General features: G+C 43.9%; 3 protein-coding genes across 8 annotated transcripts; 2 read left to right on the top strand and 1 right to left on the bottom strand.

The window, feature by feature from the left end:
* Positions 9,160-14,222, top strand: LOC110431790 (beta-glucosidase BoGH3B-like). 5 transcript variants are annotated; one of them, XM_021451374.1, is made up of 7 exons: positions 9,160-9,609; positions 11,616-12,088; positions 12,191-12,281; positions 12,379-12,524; positions 12,612-12,855; positions 12,956-13,060; positions 13,162-14,222. In XM_021451374.1, the coding sequence occupies exons 2-7, from the start codon at positions 11,655-11,657 to the stop codon at positions 14,029-14,031; spliced, it is 1,890 nt and encodes a 629-aa protein (XP_021307049.1). In that variant the 5' UTR covers positions 9,160-9,609; positions 11,616-11,654; the 3' UTR covers positions 14,032-14,222. The 5 variants fall into 5 exon arrangements, with proteins under 5 accessions (XP_021307049.1, XP_021307046.1, XP_021307047.1 ...); XM_021451371.1 differs by having other exon boundaries at positions 9,599-9,853; XM_021451372.1 differs by lacking the exon at positions 9,160-9,609 and adding an exon at positions 9,874-10,376.
* On the bottom strand, positions 14,428-24,078 carry LOC8086247 (serine/threonine-protein kinase TOUSLED). Of its 2 annotated transcripts, none has more exons than XM_021451376.1 (16): positions 23,387-24,078; positions 23,005-23,094; positions 22,697-22,909; positions 21,885-21,935; positions 21,325-21,432; positions 21,198-21,242; positions 20,591-20,703; positions 20,347-20,413; positions 19,464-19,530; positions 19,032-19,129; positions 18,775-18,954; positions 17,604-17,814; positions 16,471-16,735; positions 16,060-16,114; positions 15,507-15,668; positions 14,428-15,182 (listed from the first exon to the last, which is right to left on the bottom strand). In XM_021451376.1, exons 1-16 carry the CDS (start codon positions 23,609-23,611, stop codon positions 15,087-15,089), a joined length of 2,046 nt encoding a protein of 681 aa, XP_021307051.1. In that variant the 5' UTR covers positions 23,612-24,078; the 3' UTR covers positions 14,428-15,086. The 2 variants fall into 2 exon arrangements, with proteins under 2 accessions (XP_021307051.1, XP_002463874.1); XM_002463829.2 differs by having other exon boundaries at positions 22,697-22,903.
* On the top strand, positions 23,821-26,748 carry LOC8086246 (EEF1A lysine methyltransferase 1). The gene is given in 6 exon segments (XM_002466410.2): positions 23,821-23,964; positions 23,966-24,106; positions 24,108-24,239; positions 24,242-24,784; positions 24,906-24,987; positions 26,382-26,748. Coding segments are annotated over 6 exon segments (1,206 nt in total). The 3' UTR covers positions 26,546-26,748.

The following is a 27,394-nucleotide window of genomic DNA, read 5'->3' as shown; positions in this document are numbered from 1 at the left end:
TGCCTTTGAGTAATTAAGCAAACACACGTACGCTTTCCATCGCTTCGGGGCTAATTTTCTGTACCCCTATTATATTACTCATCATCGTCAAATGATAAAGTCACGACGACGATAGTACCCACGACCAGTTCCCGCTTAACTGCCGTGTAATGCCGGTCATTTGCGTGCCGTGAATTACGTGTCCTCTTTGGTAGTGGAAGTATTTATTTGTTCTGGAAAAACGTACGACTATCATTTTCCATCAGGATAGATTTCGTGACGCTGGGGCCTTTTAGCGATCCACGTACCTTGTGCAGCTGTGCAGGGCTCTATCTCCGCATGCAGCTTGTGCTCTATCCGGAATTCAGGACATCCGGCCGGCGTGAATAATGTACAGTATTATTGTCGTCATCTGGCTATCGTCACTAGCCTTTAATTTTGCTTGTACACAAGAGGCCGGGAGAACGACGGGTAGTCAAATTAAAGTCACCCCTCTCTGCTCAAGGCGCCAATGCAAGAACGAACGTTATATACTTAGCGCGTCGAGGCGTATACCATGTGTAGTACGAGTTATATTATGTTCTCCATCAGGACGGTGCATCAGCTTATTATGCATGCATGCTTTGGGCCTAGCTAATAGCTCTTGTTACCGTGCCGGCTGCCGGGTGCCGAACTGGCGATCCCAGCAGCTAGCTAGGCAGCAGAGAGATGCGAAGTTGTACTGATACAATCGAGTTGATTACTACTCGTTCGTCGATAAGATGCTGCAGCGGCGCAGTCACCGAAGAAGCCTTCTTCGAGACTAATTGGGTGTGTGTGTGTGTGTATATGCACATTTCTCTATCACGTTTCTGGTGCAGCTAATAAGTAGCTAATGTACGTACGTATACGCTAACTCAACACACAAACCTTAATTAGACCGATCTGGATTATTATCCGGTAAGAGTAGTGAAAGACGACACGATCCGTAGACGGATAAACGAAACCAGTCCGTCCGCTCATACATCTAACAGCAGATGGGTCATCAGGATCGGGAGATCGATCGTTATCCAATCCAACGTGTACTGCATGCATCCTGTGTCATTCACCGGGACAGGAAGACGCGGAGCAGATCGGGCCGGGGCTAGGCACTAGGCTCGTACGTTTCTGCAAAGTCGCATCGGATTACTAGGGGGAGTGCTAAAAAGTAAAAACTCAACATGGCCCTGCGTCACCGTGCGCCCACCCACCGGCGAACCATTGCCGAACCGATGGCTTTTCGCCGCGGCCCACCGGCCCGATACTCGATACGCTCGACTCGATGGAGCGGCAGAGGAATTCTGCAACCTCACGCATTTGGAAGCTGGCGGAACGTCACGTGCGGCGCGGAGACGGCAGCCGAGCATGCACCTTTCTGCCTGGCGCTGGCGGTGCCGTTGTGCTTGTGATCGGGGCCGGCAGAAAGCGCCCGACGTACAGCAAAAGGTAACATGTGGTCGGTGCCTCGGTGGCGAGCGCTGCTCGGCCGACTTTTTCCCTTGCCGACGACGGTCGGCACATCCGGCCTGCCGCCTTTGCGGCCGGGAGATCGGAGTCTCAACTAGGCTTTGTTTAGTTCCAAATTTTTTTTACAAAATAGAAATAATACTATTTTCGTTTGTATTTGACAAATATTATTCAATTATGTACTAACTAGACTTAAAAGATTCGTCTCGTCAATTCCGACCAAACTGTACAATTAGTTTTTAATTTCGTCTATATTTAATACTTTATTCATGTGTCTAAAGATTTGATGTGACGGGGAATCTGCAAAATTTTGCAAAATTTTTTAGGAACTAAACAAGGCCCTAGTCAACTCTGACTCCGAGGTTAATGATGTACTCCTAAATTATAAAATGTTTAACTTTTTTATGCCAAATTTGATCACTCGTCTTATTTAAAAAAATTATACAAACATAATCAAATTTAAGTCATTCTTAAATTTTTTTTGTTAATAAACCAAGCCACGACAAAAGAAATAATATTTTACATAATTTTTTTTAATAAGACGAGTAGTTAAATTTGATGTTAAAAAAGTTAAAAGTCTTATAATTTGGGATGGATTGAATATTTATTAGCAATCTGATTTCACATAGGAACATTTGAATTTAGTTAGAAAACATATCTACGATGAATTACAATAATTTTGTAAGACGATTTGGTTGGTAGGATATATTTTTATTTCAAAAAGTATTTTTTTATAAAAAGTTATATAAATAAAAACAGGCAGAAACGATATAGAACTTTTGTGAACGAAGATCAACTTAAATACTACCAATTTAACACGTTGCACTCAAAAAAATATCTGAAAAAAATTTACAATCATGGAAGAGAAACATAATATGTACTAGAAACTACTCCGTCAGGAGCGTTTCACATGCGTAGGCAAGAAACTCAGGATGGTTCTCAGTGCTTCTAGAAAGAATTGTTTTAGCAACTCCTCTCTGTTCGGTAGTGGTTTCAATCCGAGACATTCCAAGCTCCGAAATGTGTTTTTTTTCCTTAGCGGCTGAGCCGGTGGAAGTATTAGGTGGTCTTCTTTGCCACGGTTTTGGATGGCTTTGGCTCTCTAACTATTTATATTTATCCAAAATGTTTATATACCGTAGCAGAGCTGATGAAGTTCAAAAAATATGTATCTTTACTACAGAACATAGCAGAGATGCTGAAACCATAGCGAGCCATGTAGGGCTGAGGGCCTTATAGTCCGAGTTCAACTCGTCTACTGTAGTAATCGTAGCTGGAAGCCGTTGCATGGTTTATTTGGCCGATCTGCCTTTGGGTAGAGAATAGAGAGTTGGCCGGAGACCATGCATGTTATAGGTGTCATGCGTACATTAATAATGTACCCAAAATGCAATTCTCGTAAAACAACCAAACATGGCGGTGTCGTTCGCTGATGTAAATTATGATGGATAAACGATAAAGAATACAAGATCAAATCACAGTGGAGACACAATATTTAATGTGGAAAACCCCTCCAATACGAAAAGAAAAAACCACAGGTGCCAGCCAACAAACATTTATCACTATTATCAAGAGTTGAGTTACAACGCCGTGCGACGGTGTTTACAAGATCGCTTCGCTCCGTCAGAAGTCGGTCTTTATAATGTGCAACTGAATTTGGAATATATTGATCAGTTCGCATCTGCATTTGTTCATCATCTATCAGGCTGCTGCCAAGTGCCAAACTGCCAACAAATGAACAGAGTAATCCATATCCAATCCACAACGTCGCCATCTTTAACCGTGGAGCTAGAGCGTGCGTGCGTGTAGGTTGTTCTAGAGGAACAGATCAATTTCGATCTTGCCGTTGATAGTTACACGAACATGCTGAAATCACTTCGATTCAAGGCTATTTGATTTTTTTCCCTAACCCGGCCTGTTACATGCATGTTCTCAAAAGATAAGTGACGTTCACGTTCATCACAGTGTGTGCTGCTGGTCATCAGCTGACCGTCATTTGCGTGCCGTGAGCAAATTCAGGCCGGAATTCAGTCCGGATTACGACGTGACTATTTGGAGGGTTAGCCCTCCACGTATTCTGCATGATCGATCACAGCAGGAGCAGCAGCTCTGTCCACTCATCTTGCTGCGTCCACTCTAGCTAGCAAAGGATTGTGTGTGTCATCTGATCATTGTCAAAATCAAATGTACAACACACTGTCGTCATCTGATTATTGTGAAATGGCGCTTAGCTAATTAAGAGACGGCCGGGAAGTATATGCACCCGTGTTGATAACGCCAAGAATGTCAGCGTCGATCGTACGATTAGGTTTGGCTAATGACGATAAGTGCACGTTGGTGACCATAACGGAGAGCTCTAAGGCAAGAGTCCAAAACATGGACATGCGGTTTTGGTTGTGTTTGGATCCATAGGGATTTAGAATCCTGATGGAAAAAAAAATCTCAAATTTTATCAAACACTTTAGGATTCTAGAGGATTTTAACACACATTTACATATCCAAGGAACACGAGAGATTATTTTTATCTAGAATCTAAATTTTAGAATCGTGGTGTTCTACATACCCAGCTTCTGGAGCTCTCTGTTACTGTGCTGATCTAGAATCTAAAATTTAGAATCGTGGTGTTCTAAGTACGGCCCTGTTTAGTTCTCACTCAACAAATTTTCATCTATCATATCGAATCTTTAGACACATGCATGAAACATTAAATGTAGATAAAAAAAATAAACTAATTACACAGTTTGGTTCAAAATCGCGAGACGAATCTTTTAAGCCTAGGTAGTCCATGATTAGTCTTAAGTGCTACAGTAACCCACATATGCTAATGACAGATTAATTATGCTCAATAGATTTGTCTTGCAGTTTCCGGACAAGCTATATAATTTGTTTTTTTATCAGTTTCTAAAACCTCTCACGATATCTTTTCAACACATTCGATATGACACTCAAAAATTTTTCATCTTCAATCTAAACAAGACCTGAATAGCTGGGGTCTTGTACCACCGGATTTGCTGCTCGTCAGTCGTCACTCGTCAGATGTCCAATCCAATCCATGGCCTCACCGGAACATGCCCACAACCGGGATATACGTACAGACCTTACGTTACAGCCTTCCCTGTGTGTGCATTTTTCCACCACCTTTCTGGATCCGACGAACGTACTCATCCACATATACGGTACAAGCCGAATTTTCACCTACTAGGCCTTGTCCAGTGGATTTTAAGACACATTTTTAGACACACGCATGAAGTATTAAATATATACAAAAATAAAAACTAATTGTATAGTTTAGTCGAAATTTACGAGACGAATTTTTTGAGCATAGTTAGTCTATAATTAGACAATAATTATTATAAACAAATGAAAGTATTACAGCGTCACAAAAATTTTTTCTTCACAAACTAAGGCCTTGTTTAGATGCACCCAAAAACCCAAAACTTTACAAGATTCTCCATCACATCGAATCTTACGGCACATGCATAGAGTATTAAATATAAATAAAAATAAAAACTAATTACACAGTTTGTCTGTAAATCGCGAGACAAATCTTTTAAGCCTAGTTACTCCATGATTGGACAATGTTTGTCAAATAAAAATAAAAGTGCTACAGTACCAAAATCCAAAAAGTTTTTGATCTAAACAAGCCCTAAATACGACCTAAAGAATTTATGACCGGCAGAAAAGTGAGCGCTCGCGTGGCGCCGCGCCTGGACATTTTGGCGTCTCGGACCTGGCAGCTTTTTTTTTATACTATTACAAAAATTGACCGGTGAGAACGAGGAGTCACCGTGCGCGAACGCGTTCTTCCAAGGACGAAAATGCCGTACGTCATGCCGACCTGTACGTGTCCAGTGGATTTTTCACTTCTCAACGAGAGGACGAATGCCGACCTGACTGTGTCTCGAGCTCCGCTCGGCAGATTGTCTGGACGGTACGGTGCATCACGATTCTCACCTCACGTCGCCTTGTCTAATCATGCACTATATAAGTTTAAAAAATTCGTCTTATAAATTAAAAACAAACTGTACAATTAATTATTTTTTTTTATCTATATTAAATGTTCTATACATCTGTCATAAAATTTTATGTAACGGAATTTTTTTTAAAAAAAATTGAGTTTTGAGGTAAACTAAACAAGGCCCAGTCTGCAGGGCTTCTACGCTGCCTACAAGTTCATGATGGGTTCCTTGATAAAATCTCACGATATAAAACAGAGCAGTTACATTAGCTCTCTCGATAGGACAACACTGTTCTAACTTCCCGTTATGTAGAGTGTTTGTTTGCTACCTACCAGGCATCTTTCATCGAGATAGGGATCTAAGCATTATTCGCTTAAACTTATCACACTATTTCTTAGTCATGTAACAATGTTTTTTTATAACAAATCAAGATCAGCAGCAGCAGCCGCCTTTTTTTAAGCTAACCAAACGTGGTATCCCGAGCCAATAAAATCATGTGAATCAACCATTTTCAAGGCAGATCAAGTTTTCACTCTTTGAAGCAAAAACAACCCCGTAATGTTTCTCATGTTCCAAACGATCGATATTGTTCTCTCTATTCTAAAGTGTAGTCGTTTTGTTTTTTTATAGTATTTATTGTATATATCCTTCATGTCTAAATATATATATAAGTAAAAAGTATGGATCTAAGAAGCTAAAATAATTTATAATTTAAAAACATTTACCTCTACAAAGGAATATCGTGTGCTTCACATTGCGTATTTTTAAATCAAGTTGCAGCAGAGGCATTCAGACGTCGCCATCGTTATCCATGTAGATACTTGTATATGATGTGTGTACATGCATCGCATCTACTATGACATAGAGGAAAGGCGCACGCCTCATCATATCGTGAACCGCATAGCCCCAAATATTTAGCCCCAAATACTTGTAGATAGTGGGCCAAGTAGTGTGTGCCACTTGGTTCCCGTCCATATCTCTAGCTGAACTTTATTCTGGAGTCTTTTCAATGGTCAGAATATTATTATATTTCTTACCGGAATTATTATGTACATGATTTATTTCCCATCTTCCTTGCTAGGCGTGTTTTGAACATACTAGTACAATCAGTGATTGAACGATGAAACAAGTAACAATCAGTTGGTTGGAGTTGGGTACGTTTTATATAGTTGATCACATGGTGCCTTAAAAGCTTAAAGTTTTTATTTACTACCAGTCAAATAGAAATTTAAATAATTGACAATTTTAATTGTCCCATCATATATAAAACAAGAGAACGTTACAACCCTACTTACATCCAAATATCTGGACAATATGAAAGCGGTAGAGTAAATCTAGAGCCTCTTAATGATATTCTTGACTTTTAATCTATAGCCTAGTTCTGATATGTTGAAACTCAGCGACGTTAATTACCACTATCGAAGCATCACCCTCCAATCATCCACAATGACAGGTCCTAAATCTTGGAAATGTTACATTGATCCGATGCCAAGGAAATTTCCCTTGACACATCTAACACGTTAAAAGAGTATGGCTGCTTCATTTGGAGCTGTAGGTATGTCTGCAAAAGTTATCTAGGATTTGGAGTTGTAGGTATGTCTGCATTTACTTGACTCGTTTCATTTATAGTTTAGATTAAATATAAATATTTAAACGCTGATCGCAAAAAAAAATATTTAAACGCTATAATTTAGTCTACAAACTACAAGACCATTGTATATCTCAGAGCTGAAGCTGTGCCAAACGAGTTCTCAGTGTCGTAATTCTTGCATTGCAATAAAAAACTCAATTCGTAAACTGAGACTAACTTCCTAAGCAGCGCACGAGTATTTTGGACTTCAAGAGCAGCTTGCTTATAAGAGAAAAAGTTCCAACGTTCCATACTTCATACAAGTACTATTCACTAAACATATTTCAATCAGTTGTGTGCAAGTGCAACCTGTCACCAAAGACAAGTTGTTCGGTTGTTATTTTTCTTATTTAGTGGCTCTGTCTTGGTTGAGACCAAAATTGAAAGAAATATCAATATTTTCTACCAAAAAAGATCGGGGAGAAGGGTTAAACACCTAGAATACCTTATATTTTGGTAGAAATCTCGAGCTCTGGATCTTATATATTTCAGGAACGTATGGAGTAATTTCTTGCAAAAAAAAAAAAGAAAGAGCTGTGCTATGTAATTAGGGCAAATATTTTTAGCAAACACAACCTTTTTTTTTTTACGAAGGACACAACGTTTCCATTTGGGATATGAGAACACTTTCTTTCAACATTTTTGGACAGAGGAACAGCTACATTTTCTACAAACGTGATAGCACGCACTTTAACTTGGTCTGAATTGGAACTGGAAATAGCAAGTGCACAGATCTAAAGCAATCAATGAAACACGGCACACGTCCTTATCATATCTTTCAATCATGTATGTTCCCTCCACGGGAAAATGAGATCCCCTTTTAATCTATACTTGTACTCCACTTTTGTTGCTTGCATCCCCATCAATACTGTGCCTGTACCCTTTAAGTAACGTTAACGGTGACATGCTAGTAATTATTTTTTTTATCATGGAAGGGTTCCCCATTACTCATAAAACGTCGCCAAATCGTTGGCGACGTGACCTGCTAGTAATTAAAGAGGGAGAGGAGACATTTCATTATCACCGTGGTCTTGTTCACTAATCCAGTGCTAACTCACTCTTTGAAAATTGCATTATCCTCACCTCTATTGAGTGCGCTGTAACGGACGATGGCGACGGGTAGCAATCACAAGCTACTGATGTTTAGGCTTTATAAACCATTCAAATAAGTTTTAAGTAAAAAATGACAATATTTGAGAGGAAAAATGATGAGACTATGTGCATGCTCACATCATATATGCAAATAGAGCAATTTCTTCGAGTGTCATTCCGCCCTGCTCCAGTCTCTTTTCACATGAGATGAACTTTGCATTTGTTCTATACTAGACTCATGAGTTTTCATGCAGGCCAATTCGCTATATGCATATTCCGCGTCATACTTTGTTACTCTCTTCATCATGTTAAAAATTACTTAAAGAATAGATGTGCACTTTATTTTAAAATTCTCTCCAGTACCGATGTTTTCAGAAATTTATGCTAGACTTTTATAATAATATCATTCGAGGTATTAATATAGTGAAATTCAAAACTCAAACGGTACAGCTCCCAAGTTCAAATATCAAAATCCGCAAAGAACCGAATCAACCGCATCTCCCAAAACAAACAAAATGAAGTCGAGATCCAGCACGGGAACAGAAGGCATCAGAAGATGCATTGAGATTAGAAAAGCTTTAAAAAAAGATTATTATTATTATTTATATTAAAAAACAGGATTAGTAACGTCTGTCTCGCATTGCATTTGCCCGCCCCCCTCCTAGTGACCGTTGGCTTACCTCGCCGAAAAGCCGCAGACCATCGAAAAGAAAAAGAGGCAGCCCAACATGGTGCTCCACGTTGCCCTCGCAGTCCCACATCCCCCACCTAACGCCTACCCCACCCCACTGGCCACGGCACGCGGTCGCACCCTCGGACGGATCACAGCCGTCGGTTCCTCCACGGACGGCGGGACGCGTCCCCTGATTCGAACGTTGGGGTTAATTGCTATTCAATATTCCTCTGTTGTGCTCCCCTTGTCCGTTGCCGCGCGTCCTCTCGCGCTCGGCACTGCGCGCCCGTTCCTCGATCCCTTCGTCTCCCGCTATAAAACCATTGCGTCCGCCATGGCGTCTCCCACCACCTGCAGCTCTCCCCTCCGCTTCTCCGGTCCGGTCCTGTGTCCGCCATTGTTGCTTGTTCAAGCGCCGTTGCTTTTGCGCGCACTCCTCCAGTTGGTGGAAATAATTCGCTGACAAGTTGGAAGCCGGAGGCGGAAGCGGAGGGAGCAGGATAGGCTTGGCAGTCAGGCGGCACTGCACAGTCTGCAGATAGATAAGGCTAGATTAGATCAGAGACCGGGCGCGGAGGAGTGTGCTGCCGTCAAGGAACAGTGCGGCGGGTTGCGGGTCGCTGCTGATCTGGGACGGGACGGCGTCGGCGTCGGCGTCGCTTTCGATCCACGGGGTCCCCTGCTCTGCTGCCGCCGCACCGGCCACCCACCTCAGCCCCGCGCCCATCACCACGCGGATTCGTTCTTGCCTTGAGCGAGACGGCTTTACCTATACCTAGCCTCCTCATCCCGTAAGTAACAGCAGTCCCGTCCTTGCTCTTCTTTATAAATATATAGAAATCTCGCGCAGGCATGCATCATCTTAGCCATCCTCTTCTTCCTCGAGCGTCTGGGCTTTCCCCTTTCCGCGGCATTGCTCGATCTTCCCACAGCTGCCGGCGTTGCTCGGCTCTGCCTCGCCGTGCTGCGCTCCCGAGCGTCCCCACGGTGTTCTGGGTCGCTCAGATGGGGGTGGGGATGAAACTGCTCGCACGAGTGAGTCCCCAACTTGGCCAAAAACAGAGGACTTGTTGCATTCTTTCTGCGCTTGTTCACACGGGTTTTGTTCTCTTGCTAACACTACTCGGCGGCTCTCGCCGTCCTCGTCCTCATCGTCTTCTTCCTTCAACGCACACTAACCGCGGCAGTAGTTGTACGTAGTAAGTAGTAATCCAGCAGTAGCAGTAATTGTCGCCGCCGGGAGGAGAACAGTCCAGAATCCCATCACGGACGGGACGGGGGTTTCTTTCGCCGCGCCGGAAGGCAACAATCGGGGACGACGAGCGGATCGTCACGGAGGAAAAAAAGGATATTTTCCCGCCGGGACCGGGAGAGGGATTTGAAGGTGCCAATGGCGGGCGCGGTCCCTGCTCCAACCACTCCTCATCCCTTATCCGCTATTCCTGCTGCTCTCCGGTTGCTGCTCTGCTCCTTTATATGCACACTCGCCGGGGAGCACAAGCCAGGATGCTCGCCTCCCCCTCCTCCTCTTCTTCCCACCTGCTGCTCTGCCTTTCTGGTAAGACATGGGGCGGTTTCTTGCTGAATCAAATCAATCGCATTTGTATGTAGCAATAGCACTGCACTGGTAGTGGTAGTTACGTAACGGCGCGAACACACGCGTGCATGCCCTGCGCCGGCGTGTCCTCTTGCTCATGGCATGTAGCGCGTGTCCGGGCACTCTCTGCACTCGAAGGGGGCCGTCCGTTCACGCGTGTTGGACCTTTGTGTGCGAGAGAGGGATTCCAATCCGTTGCAACAAACGCATTGAATTTTAGCGTCCCAGATTTCCTCTCGTAGCCTCACACGAGCAGTGCTGCCGCCGCTTCTCCGAAGAGCGCCGGAGCTTCGTCTTCGTGCTTGTACTTGCTTCATATAGCCCAAGCCAGCAGCCTCCTGTTCGTCCTTGCCGGGCTCACGCATTTGTGGCACAGCAAGGCAGGCTCCATCAGTCCAGCTCCTCCTCTGCTTCTGCTGATTGATTGGTTCGCTCTCATGGCCATATCTCCCTCCTCATCCTTCTTCTGATGATGTTTCCCTGCTTTGGATTAGTAGTGCTTTGCAAGCAAATCATTTGATTGATTAGCTTGCTGGTTTTTCTTTCATTGGCAGCTAATTCCTGTTCTTGGTTTTACTAATATATGCCCGAGTTTTTTTAGACCATGCAAAAGAAAATCTTTTGATATTTTGGTCTTACTTTTAGTTTTTAACCTGCTCGAACTCCTGCTCTTTTCAGTTGTTACTGTAGTGCTATGAATTTACAGAGACTGCTGCAAGAATATCTAGTCCGGAGCATGTTCACATTAATCCTTTTATGTGAATTAAAGCATGCTGCACTGTCAGCAAAACACTAGTTAAAACTAACGTTAGCATGAAGGCCCATGATATTGTTTACTCAACAGGACAACAGGTGCGCAGAGGTGCTTTTGCTTTCAGCAAAAAAAAGACACCTTGATCTGACACTGACAGCCTACTTGTTAAATCTTAATTACTCGATCATAAAATCGTATTCCATTTGCAAGCACCAACACATGGCACATGCTGCAATACGTTTTTGGTCGTACTAGTCTCGTTAGTACATCCAAGCCATAAATGGTTTCTTGGATCCCTGCATCTCCTCGTCCCCGGCTCTTGCCGCCGTTGACCGACAGCCATGGGCGGCGAGCTCGCCGGCCGCATCAGGTCGGGCGTCCTCGAGCCCCTGGAGGAGCGCTTCACGGAGATTCTAATATGGTCGCTGCAATGCTACGACGCGCAGGTCCGGAGGCGCCTCGTCCCGCTCCTTCGCCGCCACAGGATGGCGCTGCTCACGGCGCCGGCGGTGGCCGCGCTGCTGCTCGTCTTCTGGTCCGCGGCGTACGGTGGTGACGCCCAGGGCGTGCCGCCGTACAAGGACCCCAAGAACGACGTGGAGGTCCGCGTCAAGGACCTGCTCGCCCGGATGACGCTGGCCGAGAAGATCGGCCAGATGACGCAGATCGAGCGGCTCGTCGCGTCGCCGCAGGTGCTCAAGGACTACTACATCGGCAGCCTGCTCAGCGGCGGCGGGAGCGTGCCGCGGAAGCAGGCGACGGCGGCGGAGTGGATGGCCATGATCAGCGACTTCCAGAAGGCGTGCCTGTCCACGCGCCTCGGCATCCCGATGATCTACGGCATCGACGCCGTCCACGGCCACAACAACGTGTACGGCGCCACCATCTTCCCCCACAACGTCGGCCTCGGAGCCACCAGGCAAGCACCATTCTCCAGCTCGCGTCGCGAATGCCAGCTTGTGTAGCCTGTGCCTGCTACGTTGGCTGAACTCCTCGTGTTCCTTTGGACTGCACCGTGCAGGGACCCTAATCTGGTGAAGAGGATCGGCGCCGCGACCGCGCTTGAAGTGAGAGCCACCGGCATCCAGTACGCGTTCGCGCCATGCATTGCTGTAAGCATCCTGAAAATCCCTTATTGTCAATGCCAGCTCCCTTCCTACTATGGCTTTGGCTTCAGTGTTGCTGAACTGTGCTGCTTTTGGTGCGCAGGTGTGCCGTGATCCGAGGTGGGGGCGGTGCTACGAGAGCTACAGCGAGGACCACCGTATCGTGCAGTCCATGACTGAGCTCATCCCGGGCCTGCAGGGCGACGTCCCGCAGAACTTCACCAGCGGCATGCCCTTCGCCGCCGGAAAGTGAGTGAAGAGACTCTCAAGCCGATTTCACACGCAGCCGTCGTGCATATGTTCTGAATGGCTGTTGCAAAATTGAATTTGTCGCAGGAACAAGGTGGCGGCGTGCGCCAAGCACTTCGTCGGCGACGGTGGCACGCAGAACGGCATCAACGAGAACAACACCATCATCGACCGCGACGGTCTGATGAGCATCCACATGCCGGCCTACTTGGACGCGCTCCGTAAGGGCGTCTCCACCGTCATGATCTCCTACTCCAGCTGGAACGGGCTCAAGATGCACGCCAATCACGACCTCATCACGCGCTTCCTCAAGGGCAGGCTCAACTTCCAGGTGAATGAAAAGAACAGATGCGCTTACAGTCTTCATCAGGTGTTAATTAGCCCGTTGGAACTTGGCGTGCTCATATTCTGCTCTCTTTTTTTTCCCCCAGGGCTTCACGATCTCGGATTGGGAGGGCATCGACAGGATCACCAGCCCTCCAGGGGCGAACTACTCCTACTCTGTGCAGGCTTCAATTCTTGCTGGCATTGACATGGTAAGCAAAACTAGCATTGACGACATGGCCAGGCTCTGGCATGGCATCGCCTTAAGAGATGATGATGATGCTGATCAACGAACTGTTGTGGTGTGCTTCAGATCATGGTGCCAAACAACTACCAAGACTTCATCACCATCCTGACCGGTCACGTCAACAGCGGTCTGATCCCGATGAGCAGGATCGACGACGCCGTGACGAGGATTCTGCGCGTCAAGTTCACCATGGGCCTGTTCGAGAACCCCATGCCGGACCCTAGCCTCGCCGACCAGCTGGGGAAGCAGGAGCACAGGGACCTGGCGCGGGAGGCGGTGAGGAAGTCGCTGGTGCTCCTCAAGAACGGCAAGCCAGGCGACGCGCCGCTGCTGCCCCTGCCCAAGAAGGCCGCCAAGATCCTGGTCGCCGGGAGCCACGCCGACAACCTGGGTTACCAGTGCGGCGGGTGGACGATCGAGTGGCAGGGCGACACGGGGCGCATCACCGTCGGCACCACGATCCTGGACGCCGTGAAGGCGGCCGTGGACCCGTCGACGACGGTGGTGTTCGCGGAGAACCCCGACGCCGACTTCGTCAAGAACGGCGGCTTCTCGTACGCCATCGTGGCCGTGGGCGAGCACCCGTACACGGAGACCAAGGGCGACAGCCTGAACCTGACGATCCCGGACCCCGGGCCGAGCACCGTCCAGACGGTGTGCGGCGCCGTGCGGTGCGCGACCGTGCTCATCAGCGGCCGCCCCGTGGTGATACAGCCGTTCCTGGGCGCCATGGACGCGCTCGTGGCGGCCTGGCTGCCGGGAACGGAAGGCCAGGGCATCACCGACGTGCTGTTCGGGGACTACGGGTTCACGGGGAAGCTGCCGCGGACGTGGTTCAAGTCCGTGGACCAGCTGCCCATGAACTACGGCGACAAGAAGTACGACCCGTTGTTCCCGCTCGGGTTCGGGCTCACCACACAGGGCAAGGGGTACTAGAACAAGGATGGATGATGGGTGGTAGAGATAGAAAATTGAATTAAACAGTGCTCTGTCGAGGGGACATGAACTGGGAGTTCTTGTTTCCTTCGATTAATTTGGGTGGTATGCTCAGTTCTCACTGTGGAGTTGCATCCACAAAGATGAGCCATCTCATTCTTATATTATAATCAATCTTCCATTTTGCTCAACTCTCTCGAGGACTGTTTCACGGTGGTTCATAATCAAGTAAAGATCAGATTGGCGCAATACAAATTTCCAGTGGCAAAAACATGAGCTAATCAAGTAAAAATCAGATTGGCGCAAAAGAGTCTACACAAAATTCCAGTGCCAGAAACCACGAGGCACCTGAACATTTATTAAAGCTAAAAATAGCCAAAAACAGTAACCACACCAGTCGGAATAAAAATGCAGCTCCAGTTTGAAATAGGCGACCAAAAACTAATTTGATTGTGCCAGTTGCACACGACGAAACAACCACCAAACGTCAGTTATTTTTAACCTGTTAAATGATGAAGTTTGGCAGCGCGCCCTAGAACAAAACCAGCAGAAATCTGACAGAAACATCGGTACCCGTTTCTGAAATTCTCACTTCTGAAATAACCTCACGTTCATGCAGCAAGTCGAGATTTTTTTGGAGGTGAGCATGTGAGCGCTCGCCTGTCACTCATGGTTCCTGATTTGGCAGACCTTACCAACACTATGAGCAAACAAAAACTAACCATCAACAGGACCACTGCCCACCAGCCAAGAAACCATCACGTTACGCATGGGGTGCATGGGACAAGCGAGTCAAGGAGATTTCAATCAAAGAGTAAATGACAGGCCTGCTTTCTCTACGTTACAAAAGAAGCTGGCCTTTGAACTGATGCCTTTTGGATTTCAGGCCATTGCTGTAACAGGGCAGACTAAAATTTACAACATATACAGTTACACCCTTTGTGGTCTTCTTGAGCTAGTGGAACACTTTGCTCCTTCACGGGATTATCCATCCCCATACATCTCATTAATTAAGTGAGCAGGCACCCTCGCCAAAATGTTATCCAGAGTAGTGGTTACTTCTTTGCATATGAGAGATAAGGATCTTGAGCTATGGTTAGTACATCTGGCCTCTCTGATTGGTTGTATGTCAAACACCGGCGTATCAGATCCTGAACAATGGAAAAGGAAAAGAATCAAACTGGTTCACAGATGACTGAAACAATTTTAGAATGAAAACGACATGGAGACTTGGCACTGACTACAGTACAGCTAAATGTTTTTATTTGCGGTGAGGTGAGATCACACTTTTGCCAAACTAACCACCAACATCAACAAATTCTCAAGGCAAGCTGAGGACAGAACGAACATGCCAAATTAAACAAAGCAGTAAACTGTAGGTCTCACCAATGCAAGTATAGTATCTTGCATTGATGGGATTGATACATGTGATGGGTATGCAACTATTTACACCATGTGAAAAAATGGGAACAGACCTTTGCCTCATTCGATACAGCTGGCTTTGAAGGGAACTCCACTCTCCGTGCATTGATAATTGTATCTTCCCGAAGTATTCTCTCCTGAGTCTGATCATGACCAAAAGGACGCCTTCCAAAGAGCATCTGGTAAAACATTACACCAGCTGACCAAACATCCACCTGCATGAAAACGAATGGAAAAGCTAATGTGCCATTGCTAATCAGGATGAAGTTCAAATTTCAAAAATGTTATTGTGGAAAGTGGATTGAGTTCAGGAGGCACATAAATGAGCCCAGGCCTACATAAATGAGGTGATCTAGAGATGATATATGTGTTTTTTATGTAAAAGTTGCATACAACCAAACCACCTCATGATACCTCCTCACAATTGAAACATCCCAAAACTACTTGCTAAAGTGAGGAGACCTTCTATTATCTTTGGTACCTGAATATATTATGCTATTGGTTGAGTAGAATAATTTAGAAAAAAAAATACAAAATCACAAGAACCATAATATATTTTCACCAGTTAGCGCATTAACAGGTAGAACAGTTGCCAGATATAATTACCTTAGATGAAATAAATGGTGTTTTGCTGAGGTCAAAGCATTCTGGAGGAAGATACCTGAAAAAGAACAGAAAAGAATTGATGCGAGACATGCCTGCCATTCTAAAGGAACAATGGCCATAAAAAGGAAAACAATGATGTCCTGCCATAAATAAAAACTAAATGTATCCCACTTGTTCAAGTAAGGCATTATAGGAAAGAAGAAAATGTCCTGTTAATGCGACTACTCAATGAAAACAAAAGGTAATTCATTTTGAAGGTTTTAGTTGATACTTGAACACTGCAACTCTTTTAGCATGTATTGCACCAGAATATAGCAAAAAATGCAAATAATTAAAAAATTCCATAACAGCAGGTAGCTTGAAGGTTTCTGTGAGCTAGTGCAAAATATCAACTGGAAGGATCACACTCACCAATAGGTTCCAGCTCCCTGAGAAGTGAGTTCCATTCCCTGAGACCCAACATCATCCTCCACAATCTTGCTGAGGCCAAAGTCTGTAACTTTTGCAACACCAACCTCATCGAAGAGAACATTGCCAGGTTTTAGATCGTAGTGAATGATCTTTTGGCCCCTCTTGTTTAGATAAATCAGGCCCTGAAATATTTGAACAATTATGATTCTTGCTTCTTTTTCTGGAAGAATTGGTGTAGCTTTAAGGACTGCATCAAGATCCTTGCCTGGTTGAAACAATAGCAATGGAGAGAACATTATTACATCTCATGATTGATGATTTCCTGATCTGAGGGTTACAGATTTAGGAAGGAAAACCATCATTAAAGACTACAACATTGTAAAAGAAAAGCTTCACAGAACCGATCAAAATACATGTAAAATGGAATGTATGTTGATTAAGAAGATAGCAAGCAATGGAAGAAACTTTTTGTTTTCAGTGAGAAAACATATCCGTGTAGTTATTAGTGTTGGCAGTGGCTGCTGATTGTTGTGGCTCAAAATAGAAGTATCAAACATAGAATTGCTAGCAGTACATGTAGAGTTTACGGCGCATGAGTCTTATTTATTTATTTATTTATTTATTTATTTATTTATTTATTTATTTATTTATTTATTTATTTATTTATTTATTTATTTATTTATTTATTTATTTATTTTGTCAACTCAGTCAACAGCATGTTGCCCCTGCCTTTTTTCCCCATTGGCAACCTATCCTAGTCTGACCAATGGGCAAATGTGGGAGAAATAATTGTATAAACCATTACCAAATCTATGAAGCGTCAGTTTATTCATTCACTTCATTTTTATATAGGTCAGCAACTATTGCCTCTCCAAGAACCACCTCAATTTTTGACTGGCAAAATGGAACAAATTCATCCAAGAACTATAAACATGAATGCATGTGGCCAATAACAATATATGCCTAAAGTTCGTAAGACAGTATCTATCTAACACTTCTGAGTTATGAGTTTATGTTAGCATGACTACATAATGAAGTCCTCCGCAGACAGATATCAGGAACTGCGAACAAATAAAATACTGTTACGTTGTCATATCAATTGGGATTCCGAAGGTCATAAAAACATATAATACCACTGCAATATTCTAGGACGGTGCAGAATGTATTGTGATCAATCTCAAATATATCCCATAGCCTGACAATGTTTGGATGCACCAAAGTTTTGTGAATGTTATATTCACGAATCGCATGACGTATGTAGCTCTGTTTTTTCTCCTCACTCCATTGAGCATTCAATCCATGAAGCTTGCATGCCACATACTTATACTCCACCAAATCAAAAGCCTGCCCAAAAGAAATTGTCGCATGTAAGTGCTGGTACTATCAAGCCAAATTTCTATGAAGACATCACTGCGCATTAGACTGACTTCATGAAAAAGAAAATATCTCAAATAGCCCATGTTTTCGGATCAGACGACTAATTGCGATTAATCGTGACTAGTCGTCCTTATCGTAACTGTGTGCTCGATAAGTTTCGTCGATTCGATCAGGTCGATCAGAAACCTTATCGTTCGATTAGATGCGATTAGTCGCGATTAGTCATCCGATAAGTGTAGCAGGACGATAAGTTGAGCCAGTACAGGAATATTGTATTTAGGCCTGTAGGAAGAATTCGGCCCACCTTAAGCCGGCCAATTAGGGTAAGAAAAGAACAAGAGTGAGTGAGTGAGTGTCCAGGAGGCTGGAGCTCATGTTTGTGGCCAAATCAGGCATCAGCAAGCTGCAATTACATGTAAGTGGCCAAATCACCATGATAATGATTCATTATGCCATGAATTCATATATTTACATCATCATATATATATAGTATATACATGGTCGATCAGGTTATCTAGGCATAAGGACGACTAAATGTCCGATCAGCCCGATCAGACCGATCAGACCGACTAATCGACCCTGATCGGTGGTCAAACAACTAGATTCGATAATACGATCTGAAAACATGGCAAATAGCTAGTCAAATGTTCCAACACGAATATAACCATCAAGATAGTTTAGGATGGTAGACTACAGCAGTACATTTTCTACAGAAAGATGGGCCTTAAAGTAACACCTACCCTCTTTAAGCAAGTGTCCAATAGGGGCCCACATGTAACTAAATAGCTGCAAAATTTGGTATTTCTTATCTATAAGCAAAGAATGACTGTTTTTGTATTAGCCATATAAGCCTAGTATGACTAAATTTAATGCCTCCGATTTAGTTTTTGTATTAGCCTAGTTCTTATACGTGAAGCAAGAGTATACCTTGTAAACCTCACTGAACCCTCCCTTTCCTAGAAGATTTAACAGAGCATAACGATGGTGAAGAATTTGGAAGTTGTTAAAGCGTGAACCATCTTCATCTCTGAGACGCTTCATCTCTCGTATAAGCCTCCCCTTTTCCAACTCATACCGATCTCTCTCTCTCATATACTGTTCTTCCTCCTGAAATACAATCATAGAAAGCAGATTAAGAAGGTGTACCAATTAGGCAAGTAACCATGACATCATAAAGAAATTACCCGTTTGATACTGGTTAGACGAGATTTACATATTTCATCCTGTAAGAGGATGTCCTCCTCAGACATGCTAGTCTCAGCATCACTGCCATCACCCTTGTCTAAACAGAAAGAGATTTTTAAGAAAAGAACAACAAAAGGAAGGAATGTAGGAAATATATTGCCAGCAAAATATACAATTTAGCTAGTGCACACTTTTTTCATTTTGTTAAGCTGCTATGACTTTTGTATTACGCTTGCAATAATGAAGGTTTGCTTTGTATAAAAAGAACAAACTGGAATGTCATAAGAATAAATTTACATCAACTTAAATTCTATTGCAAATGTTTTGCATGAAACAATATTGACATGCATTGATGTGTGCAACTGCAAAACATATTCAAGTCAACACAAGCAATAAAGGAAAAATATACTTCAGAAATAAAGAATACTCACCAGATTGTCTTTTCTTAAGTGATTTACGATGCCTTTCAACAGTCTCCTTAGTTTCAAGTAAAGATTTCTACAGAAAGATATGGCAAACATAAGCATCTCAGAAATAATAAAATACATCATTACCAAAGAGTAGGATGGCGTGGACAGCAAACTGGCAAAGCCTATAAAGATATGGATATCATTTATACAGTTCAGACATGAGAAAGGACTAGGATGATATGCCTATGTAGGAAATAGGAATACATAAGAACTTGATACCATGACTGGTCATAGACTAAGGTGAAGTCAAACTTAAATGCTAGTCATTGACTGCCATTAAGTCGAGGCATCTAAATTTCCTTAGCAATCAAAATGCCTCTATAGATGAAACTTTGTGAAAACTTTGAATTACACAGGTTGTGTCAGTAAAATCCAAGATGATACTCAGTAATCAGTATACAAGACCAACCTATCTAATATAGCCAGAATTGTAAAAAAAAAGTCTGGAACAGAAGTTGTCTGTAGAAAGAAAGAAGTCCACCATGGGGGCAAGATGCCCCCTGCCCATGCCAGAAGAGAGCGATTACTGAACCCTTTAGGGCCATCAATCATTTTCCATGGGGATTGGAGAGGATCGAGGGGGGAATTAGTTCATCCACCCCAACCCCCCCCCCCCCCCATCCAAACTAGCCCTTAGAGGCTGACCTGTGAGCACCTGGGTCTGAGCCCAGTTAGGTGCCACTCAATTGGAGGCCCTACCAGCCAAGCTATTGCTCAGTTCTCAACTGCCACATATCAACAAATGGACCACCATGCAGATACAAGTTCTACTGCCTACAGGTCAAACCATTATCTTCTAATATGCGTATGCAAGTAGACATATCTGTGGGGTTGCAGAACTCACCAGGTGAGAATTAAGATCTTTTATTGCCTGTCCATCTTCCCAAGTTTCAGATATGATAGTCCCAGCTCTGAGTTAAGAAGGGTAGAATTAACCAAAACAATGTCGCAATAGACAATTGATACCCAAAAAAACATAAGAGAAGAAACAGCATCTGCTATTAAAAATTTTAAGGTGTCAATTTTAGAAGGCATACTTGATAAAGAGCTGCAGTTAGGGGGTTGATCCTGGGACATTGGAAAATTACCTCATAACACCAACATTCCCAAGTCTGAAAGATTCCTGCCTTATCCTCATTCGCGCTTCTTGCCTCTCTGCTTTCGACACAGCTATCAGCAGATCAGACAGGACCTTCAGTTGCTTCATTAATGAAAATGATAACAGTTAGTATTACATGCATGGAATGAGAAGATTTTCTCAACTACACAAATGCCTTGAAGCTAAACAAGTAAGCTCACTTCCACCATGGCACCCACCACACAAAGAAATAAAAAAAAAGGAAAGCACAAAACCCACATCCAAACCATGTGAACAAACAACATGCATGCAGCAAGCACATATGCACATAAGTAAAATCTCTATTGATCTAAAAAAATTACATATGTAGTGCACCTGACCATTATAAGAAGGGAAAGTATATTGTACAGACTGACACACACAGCTTCTAACAGGTGACAACAGTAGAAGATCATGTGCATATAGAACAAAGTGAGGTATTTCCTACAGTTATTCGCCATGATATGCCTAAACAGTGGATTTAAAGTTTCCCAAATATAGCAGACCAGCATACACAAATGAAAGAATGGCAGTAGCTAAAACAAATATGGTAAACCACAAGATAACATGCTACCAACCTTAGATCTCATTTGCTGGTCATGATCTTTGAGATCCTTCAATTCCTGTAAGAATAATGCAAAGTCAACATGTCAAGACAGTAAAAATACATGTTTAAATGAAAACTGATAGCAAGTATCTCCTTACCTTTGCTAACCTATCACTGAGTTGATGGTAATTTGTTGCTTCTTGACGTGATTTAGAAAGTTCCTCCTCCAAAAGTGCAACTTTGCCACGTAACATTGACAATTCTTCCTATTAAATAGAGAGTGCTTAAGAATAGAATTTTAAAACAAAAACGAGAACACATATAGATTTTTGGTACAGTCTATTCATAAGCATCCAAAGTGGCATGGCATCAGTAATATATTTCACTAACACTGTTTATGCTTTATTACTTCAGATAAAATCTTGACTACACCATACTACTTTACAGGGTTGAATTGCCTAAACTGGCAGGTGAAAATAAAAGTAAGTGGAAACTATCCCAGCAAATGAGAGGGGAAAAAAGAATGAAAACCATGTACAGAAGCCATCTGAAAGACTCCATGTTTATGTATTATTAATTAGACATCCAAAAGGACATATTAAGCAGGCAAACATTTCCAAAAGGACACATCCAGATCAATATTGTGACAGTGTGATTAGAAAAGGATGGAAATATTTAGAAATTTGGCAGAAGATGATGATGTCAAGCAATGAGTTACCTGTAAAGCAGCCCTGTCGTCATGGCCCAGTTGAACACTCGATCGGGATTCCTGTTGATTTGTGCTCATAATTAGTAGGTTAGGATAAATTAATGTGTAATAGGGTTCATCGATCAACTGTTCATCATTGAATGCATTTTTGTACATGCATGTGTCGATGCTTTCCAGTGATGCAGACTGTAAATATGGATTATGGATAAAATAGTACTGTCCATAGGGCAAAAAACATTAGTGTTGTCAAACATAATGGTTTACCAAAACCTTTCAAACTATCCGTGTGGCCAATTGTCACAAACAAGACCTGGGGCGTCATGCTGTTTTTCAAAACCATTTGAATTGGGATATAAAAAGTTAAAAACAATAACGACCTGTTAATGAGTTTCTCTAAAAACAGATCCTTCAGAAGAACACTCGCAGATGGCACATCTTGTATCCTACTACTTTGATCAAGACATTATAATTGAACAAGTCAACATAAGCTTGTACAGATTCATCTATTTGATTAGATCTGCAAAATTTCAAAGTTCTCACTATGTAGTTCAAAAGTGTTATGGATAGGTGCAAATTTGCTCCTAGTTACCAACTTTTATTAAGTCATAAATGTTGATAATTTACTAGAAGATCTTTTTCAGCGTCCTGTAACTGACCAAACTTTACCCTTTAATAGGAACTGCCTTCAAAACAACAATTTCTTCAATAATATATTCATTGTGTTCAGGTAACAAATGACCTAGAAATAGCTCTAATGAGAAGGGCCAGAAGTTTGCACATGAGAATGTGCAAGGTACTAGCACGGTACAGACACATCATACCTTGTTGGTTAATTTATCTAGTTGACCATTTGTTACAACTGCTGAGGAAGTCGAAGTCAGTCGTGTTTGATCAGCAGTCTTTGAGCCACGGCCTCGGCCTGTACCAGCACGACCCCTTCCACGGCCTTGTTTTTTCCTATTTGAATTGTCCAAGGATGGTCTTGTATCCGTGACATCTAAAATCTTTGCTGCCTCGTTTGATGAACCCTGATTCTCAAATTACAAGAGAATCCACCAAGCGAAAAGAATATGAATGCAGGAGAGAATCATAAGAGATTAACTATTCAGTTCCTAAAAGATGAGCTCACCTCAAAATTTCCAAGAGCAAGTATGTTGTCACCATCTGGAGATCTCGGACGCTTCAGGGTGTTCTTTTGTATTAAAAACTCCTCGCAGTTCTAATCAGCAAAAACAGAATAATGGAATGGGATCAGGGCTAGCATAATAAGGATAAAACTAGAGGTGGAACTATTTTGACTAATTTGTGGTCAGTTACACTAACAAACCACGTGCACATGTTTATAATAACAAAAGAAATAGCACAAATAGTTCTGGCGAGAAAGAGATCATAGCAACATAGCCAATGTGTGAGCAAGGAAATCAAAGATGCCAAGCGATCACGCTACTGTACTTGAGCCAAAAAAAGAAGAATGTGAAAGTAAGAGGAGAAGCTGAAGGTTTAGGACTGACATCGTCATCGGAAGAGGAAGTCTCAGGCAGCTCCTCCTGGTCCATGAAGGATATGGCGGGGGCGGAGGCGGGGGCAGCCATGGGATGGTGCGGCGGTGACGAGGGCGCGGAGACAGCCTTGCCGGCCATGCGGGCCTCGAGCTTGGCGAGCTTCGACGAAGACGGGTTGGAATTGGACGATAGGTGCTGCACTATGTCCTCCCCTGCCGCCGACGAGCCCGACATTGCTACCGATTGCGAAGGAACCGGATCGCGCGCCCCGAAGCTTCCAGAACAAGGAACAAAAACAGCGCGAGCCAGGCACTTCCTCTGTTCCTCCCCGCACCACAGCGCGCCTCCACACGAGCCGGCGGGGCGGCGGGCGGATCTATCTCCAAACCCTAGCCGTACGTGCAACAGAACGACGGCAAACTGAGGCGGACGCAGCAGCGGGAATGCTCCGGGCGGGCGGTGACCGGGCGAACAGGAACTGCTCCCCTCCTCCCCCTCTGCTACCTGTTGACTCGCCGGTCTCCGCTGCTGAGTACGGCGGCGGCGGCAACCGGAGCTCACTCGAGGTGCGTATGCGGAGGCGGAGCGTGCCGCTTGCCTAGTTCGCCACGCCTGGAACTGGAAGGCTGGACGGAGGCGCGGCGGTCACCCACCTCTCTTCCGCTCCCTTCCCAGTTCCCCTCCCCTGCGCGAGCGATTCCATTGCCCCTCCGCTTTATTACTGCTCTTTTCCGTCAGGCTCACTGGGCCTTTGGGCCGACGAGGCCCATGTGGTGACTCCATAAATGCTCATTTCGTTAAGCCCATTGGTTCGTCGTATTGGAGTGGACCAGTACAGGGTGCCCCCGCGCCGCCGCCCGGCGCCCCCCTCAGTCCTCATCACTGCGCAGCAGACCAATGGTGGATGCGATGGCGGCGAGCGGTGTGGAGGATGAGAGGGTGGGCGGGGAGGTCAGGGGGGAGGAAGAAGACGACGACGTGCCTCAGCTGAGCGCTGCGGCTATGGAGGCGCTCCGGGAGTTCCTGGCGGAACAGCAGCGGCCGGAGGAGCAGGATGAAACTGGAGGAGGGGAAGGCGGGGTAGAGCTGGTCCCGGAGGACTGGCGGCTGAGCCAGTTCTGGTACGACGAGCGCACCGCGCGGGCGCTGGTGGAGGAGGTCGTCCGCCTCGTCTCCCCTTCTGGCTCAGGCTCCGCCGCCGGCGCCGTGGCCTGCATCGCGTGCCCGACGCTCTACGCCTACCTGAAGAAGACCGACCCGGGAGTGCCCGCGCAGCTGCTGGAGTACGACGAGCGGTTCGGGCAGTACGGCGGCGACTTCACCTTCTACGACTACAACCGACCGGAGGAGCTGCCGCCGGCGATGAAGCACGCCTACCGCGTCGTCGTTGCCGACCCTCCCTATCTGGTACTGTTTCTACCGTACCAGCAGAGACTACCTATTAAAAACTGTTTGATTAGTTGTTAACATTTGAGATAAGAGGAATGATCGAGGAGAAATGGTTATTATTCGTTGGTTGTTGGTGCAGAGTAAGGAATGCTTGGAAAAGGTTGCCAAGACAGTGTCTTTCCTCGCACAGCCTGAAGGTTCATTCCTGCTGCTGCTCACAGGTAATCGGCGCTCAATGCAATGCTGTGTCAAGTGAAAGCGATTATTCTGATATTGCCTTGTATTTTGATGTTGTTCTGCAATCAATAAAAGTTATCGTGGAAGTCCTATATTTTTTTTGACGGAGGCAAACCCTGCTTTTATAGAAAGAAAAGTAGAAAACTGTAACAAAGTTTGATACAGAAGGAAAAAGCAAAAAAAAAAAAGGCTGGGGATATCAGCAAACATTCAGGTCCAGGCCCCATCAGGCCAGCAACTAAGACAAAACAGAGGCACTCCGTCCCTGGGCAACAAAACCCACTAATCAAACCAGAAAAAAACTTCCAGGGAGCTCTACTTGCATAAACTTCTCCAAGCCTGGAACCAGAAAAAAAACTCCACCCTCTGAAGCCATCAACACCTTCACAGAATTCCTTCCACCTGAAGTTCTTCAGTTCGCTTTCAAAAGGCTTTCAGCCACATCTTCAGCTTGTTTATCTTGTCGTCCAAGAAATTTGCAACTTGCACATTTAGAAGAATGTGCCATCTCTGGATAAGACAAAAAAAATTGACAAAAATCTCATTAGAAGAATGTGGAAAGCGTTTTTCTATCCCCATTTTGTTTCTTACATTCCAAAGACCCCTGGAGAATAATAGCAAGCATAAAGAGTTTAATGTCGTAATTGTGCACCCCTAAAGGTAACCAGTGTTCAAAGACCTCCTGTAAACTTATAGGAACCTTATCCCAACCTAAGGCCTCCTTAAAATAAAACCATACTAATCTGGATTTATGACAATTAAAAAAGATGTGATGAGCAGTCTCACAGCCACACAAGCAATACTTACTATTTCCTTTCCAGATTCTTTTCCTGAGATTTACCCCTGTTTGTATTCTATCTTGTGCAACAAGGCACATGAAAACCTTGATTTTGTTCGGCAATTTACTCTTCCATAATTTCTGCATTCTTTTGTTTGTAATTCGACATTGATCTGGTTGAGTACTTCCCTTACTTCTCTAGCACCCAAGTATGCTGATCCAGCAAATCCACTAACCTACCCCATTCCAGCATATCCTGCTCCCCCCCAAGGCCCTTCTGAACTCAATGTTCCAGCCATCTCCCACCCAGCAGTCGGAAACCAAACAGCTTTGATCATAGCTCAGTTTATATAAGAGAAGGAAACTCTAACTTCAGAAGAATATTTCTAGCCCAGACTTCCTCCGAAAACCTAGTATTCTCACCAGTATTGACCTTGACCATACTTCACCACTTCAAGTTTCCGAATTTTACTATTATTCCTTATTGAAGTCTATTTGTTTCTCTTTCAATAAAAAGTTCTCTTCGTTTCATATGGAAAGTATAGTTCAACCCTATATTTGTCAAACGAAAATTTAGTTGGAATCACTCTATGTTGCCAGGGGAAGTTCAGAAGGATCGAGCATTGGAGCTGCTGAATGTTCGTCCTTGTGGTTTCAGGCCTCGGCACTCGAATAAACTAGGCAATGAGTTCCGGCTGTTCACGAATTATGATCCTGCTGACAGACTTGGTGGTTGGGACCAAAGTGACGGTGCTTCCATTTAACTGTACACTAATACAATGTTTCTTCCAGAGTTGTTCCATCTTTTTTTTTGTGAACAGAGTTGTTCCATCTTTATGAACACACTGTCTTTATTTTACAGCTCGTTAACTTATTGCTCCAATTTGAATTGTAGCGACAGTTATTTGATAAATCTATGTGTTTGTGATTTATGGTCAATCAAATGTTACACTGTTAGTGTTTCTCATTTTCCCATGATCATGTTTATGGGGATTATTGGTTTGTGGCGATGAACAATCTAAGATATGTTTCTCACTCAGCAAGCGAGGAATCTTTTTCAACAATCTGTGAAGATATACAATTACAATTCAACACTACTACAATTCAACGGTTCTTGTATGAGCTTATGCACCATTGATTTGATACTTGAATCAACGGTTGAGCGTTGCTTGAGAAGAAGTGGCATGCACAAAAACCCTAGCATGCTTTGCCCAACTGCAATTGTCATTGGAGAGAGTGAGCGAGCGTAGAACACATACAACATAATCTAAGAGAAGAGAGGAAGGAGAAGTGAAGTTGTCCAGATTAGTGGTTCAAGTTCAATCCTCCTCAAACTTGTTCTTCAGGGTTTAAACATGGTTGTATCAGTACTATACTTGTTGAGCTCATTCTACGCTCAAGAGTACTTTGAATTGAACAATCAATAAGGCTTGTTCGCTTGAGTTTATCTGCCGAATTTGCTAGCCATTCAGCAGTGTTTTTCTCTCATAACAAATAAGCAAATATTATTTTTAGCCATAACTTTTCAGACAAGCGAGCAGGCGGTCGATTTTGAAATCATGGTGTTTAGAAAATCACAATGTTTTACACTGTGTCTTGTATATATTTAAAAT

Source organism: Sorghum bicolor, chromosome 1 (assembly GCF_000003195.3).
Source record: "Sorghum bicolor cultivar BTx623 chromosome 1, Sorghum_bicolor_NCBIv3, whole genome shotgun sequence".
Lineage (NCBI taxonomy): Eukaryota > Viridiplantae > Streptophyta > Magnoliopsida > Poales > Poaceae > Sorghum > Sorghum bicolor.
This window is presented reverse-complemented; position numbering and strand designations above follow the sequence as displayed.

Bases quoted from the DNA above. Each gene is read 5' to 3' on its own strand.
- LOC110431790 (XM_021451371.1), top strand. From the start codon at position 9,671: ATGCATCATCTTAGCCATCCTCTTCTTCCTCGAGCGTCTGGGCTTTCC. The intron at 12,089-12,190 runs GCAAGCACCATT...TGCACCGTGCAG, and splicing joins GTCGGCCTCGGAGCCACCAG to GGACCCTAATCTGGTGAAGA. The intron at 13,061-13,161 runs GTAAGCAAAACT...GGTGTGCTTCAG, and splicing joins TTCTTGCTGGCATTGACATG to ATCATGGTGCCAAACAACTA.
- LOC8086247 (XM_021451376.1), bottom strand. From the start codon at position 23,611: ATGTCGGGCTCGTCGGCGGCAGGGGAGGACATAGTGCAGCACCTATCG. The intron at 23,095-23,386 runs GTCAGTCCTAAA...TTTGCTGATTAG, and splicing joins CTTCCTCTTCCGATGACGAT to AACTGCGAGGAGTTTTTAAT. The intron at 16,736-17,603 runs GTATTATATGTT...TGTTTCAACCAG, and splicing joins CGTCCTAGAATATTGCAGTG to GCAAGGATCTTGATGCAGTC.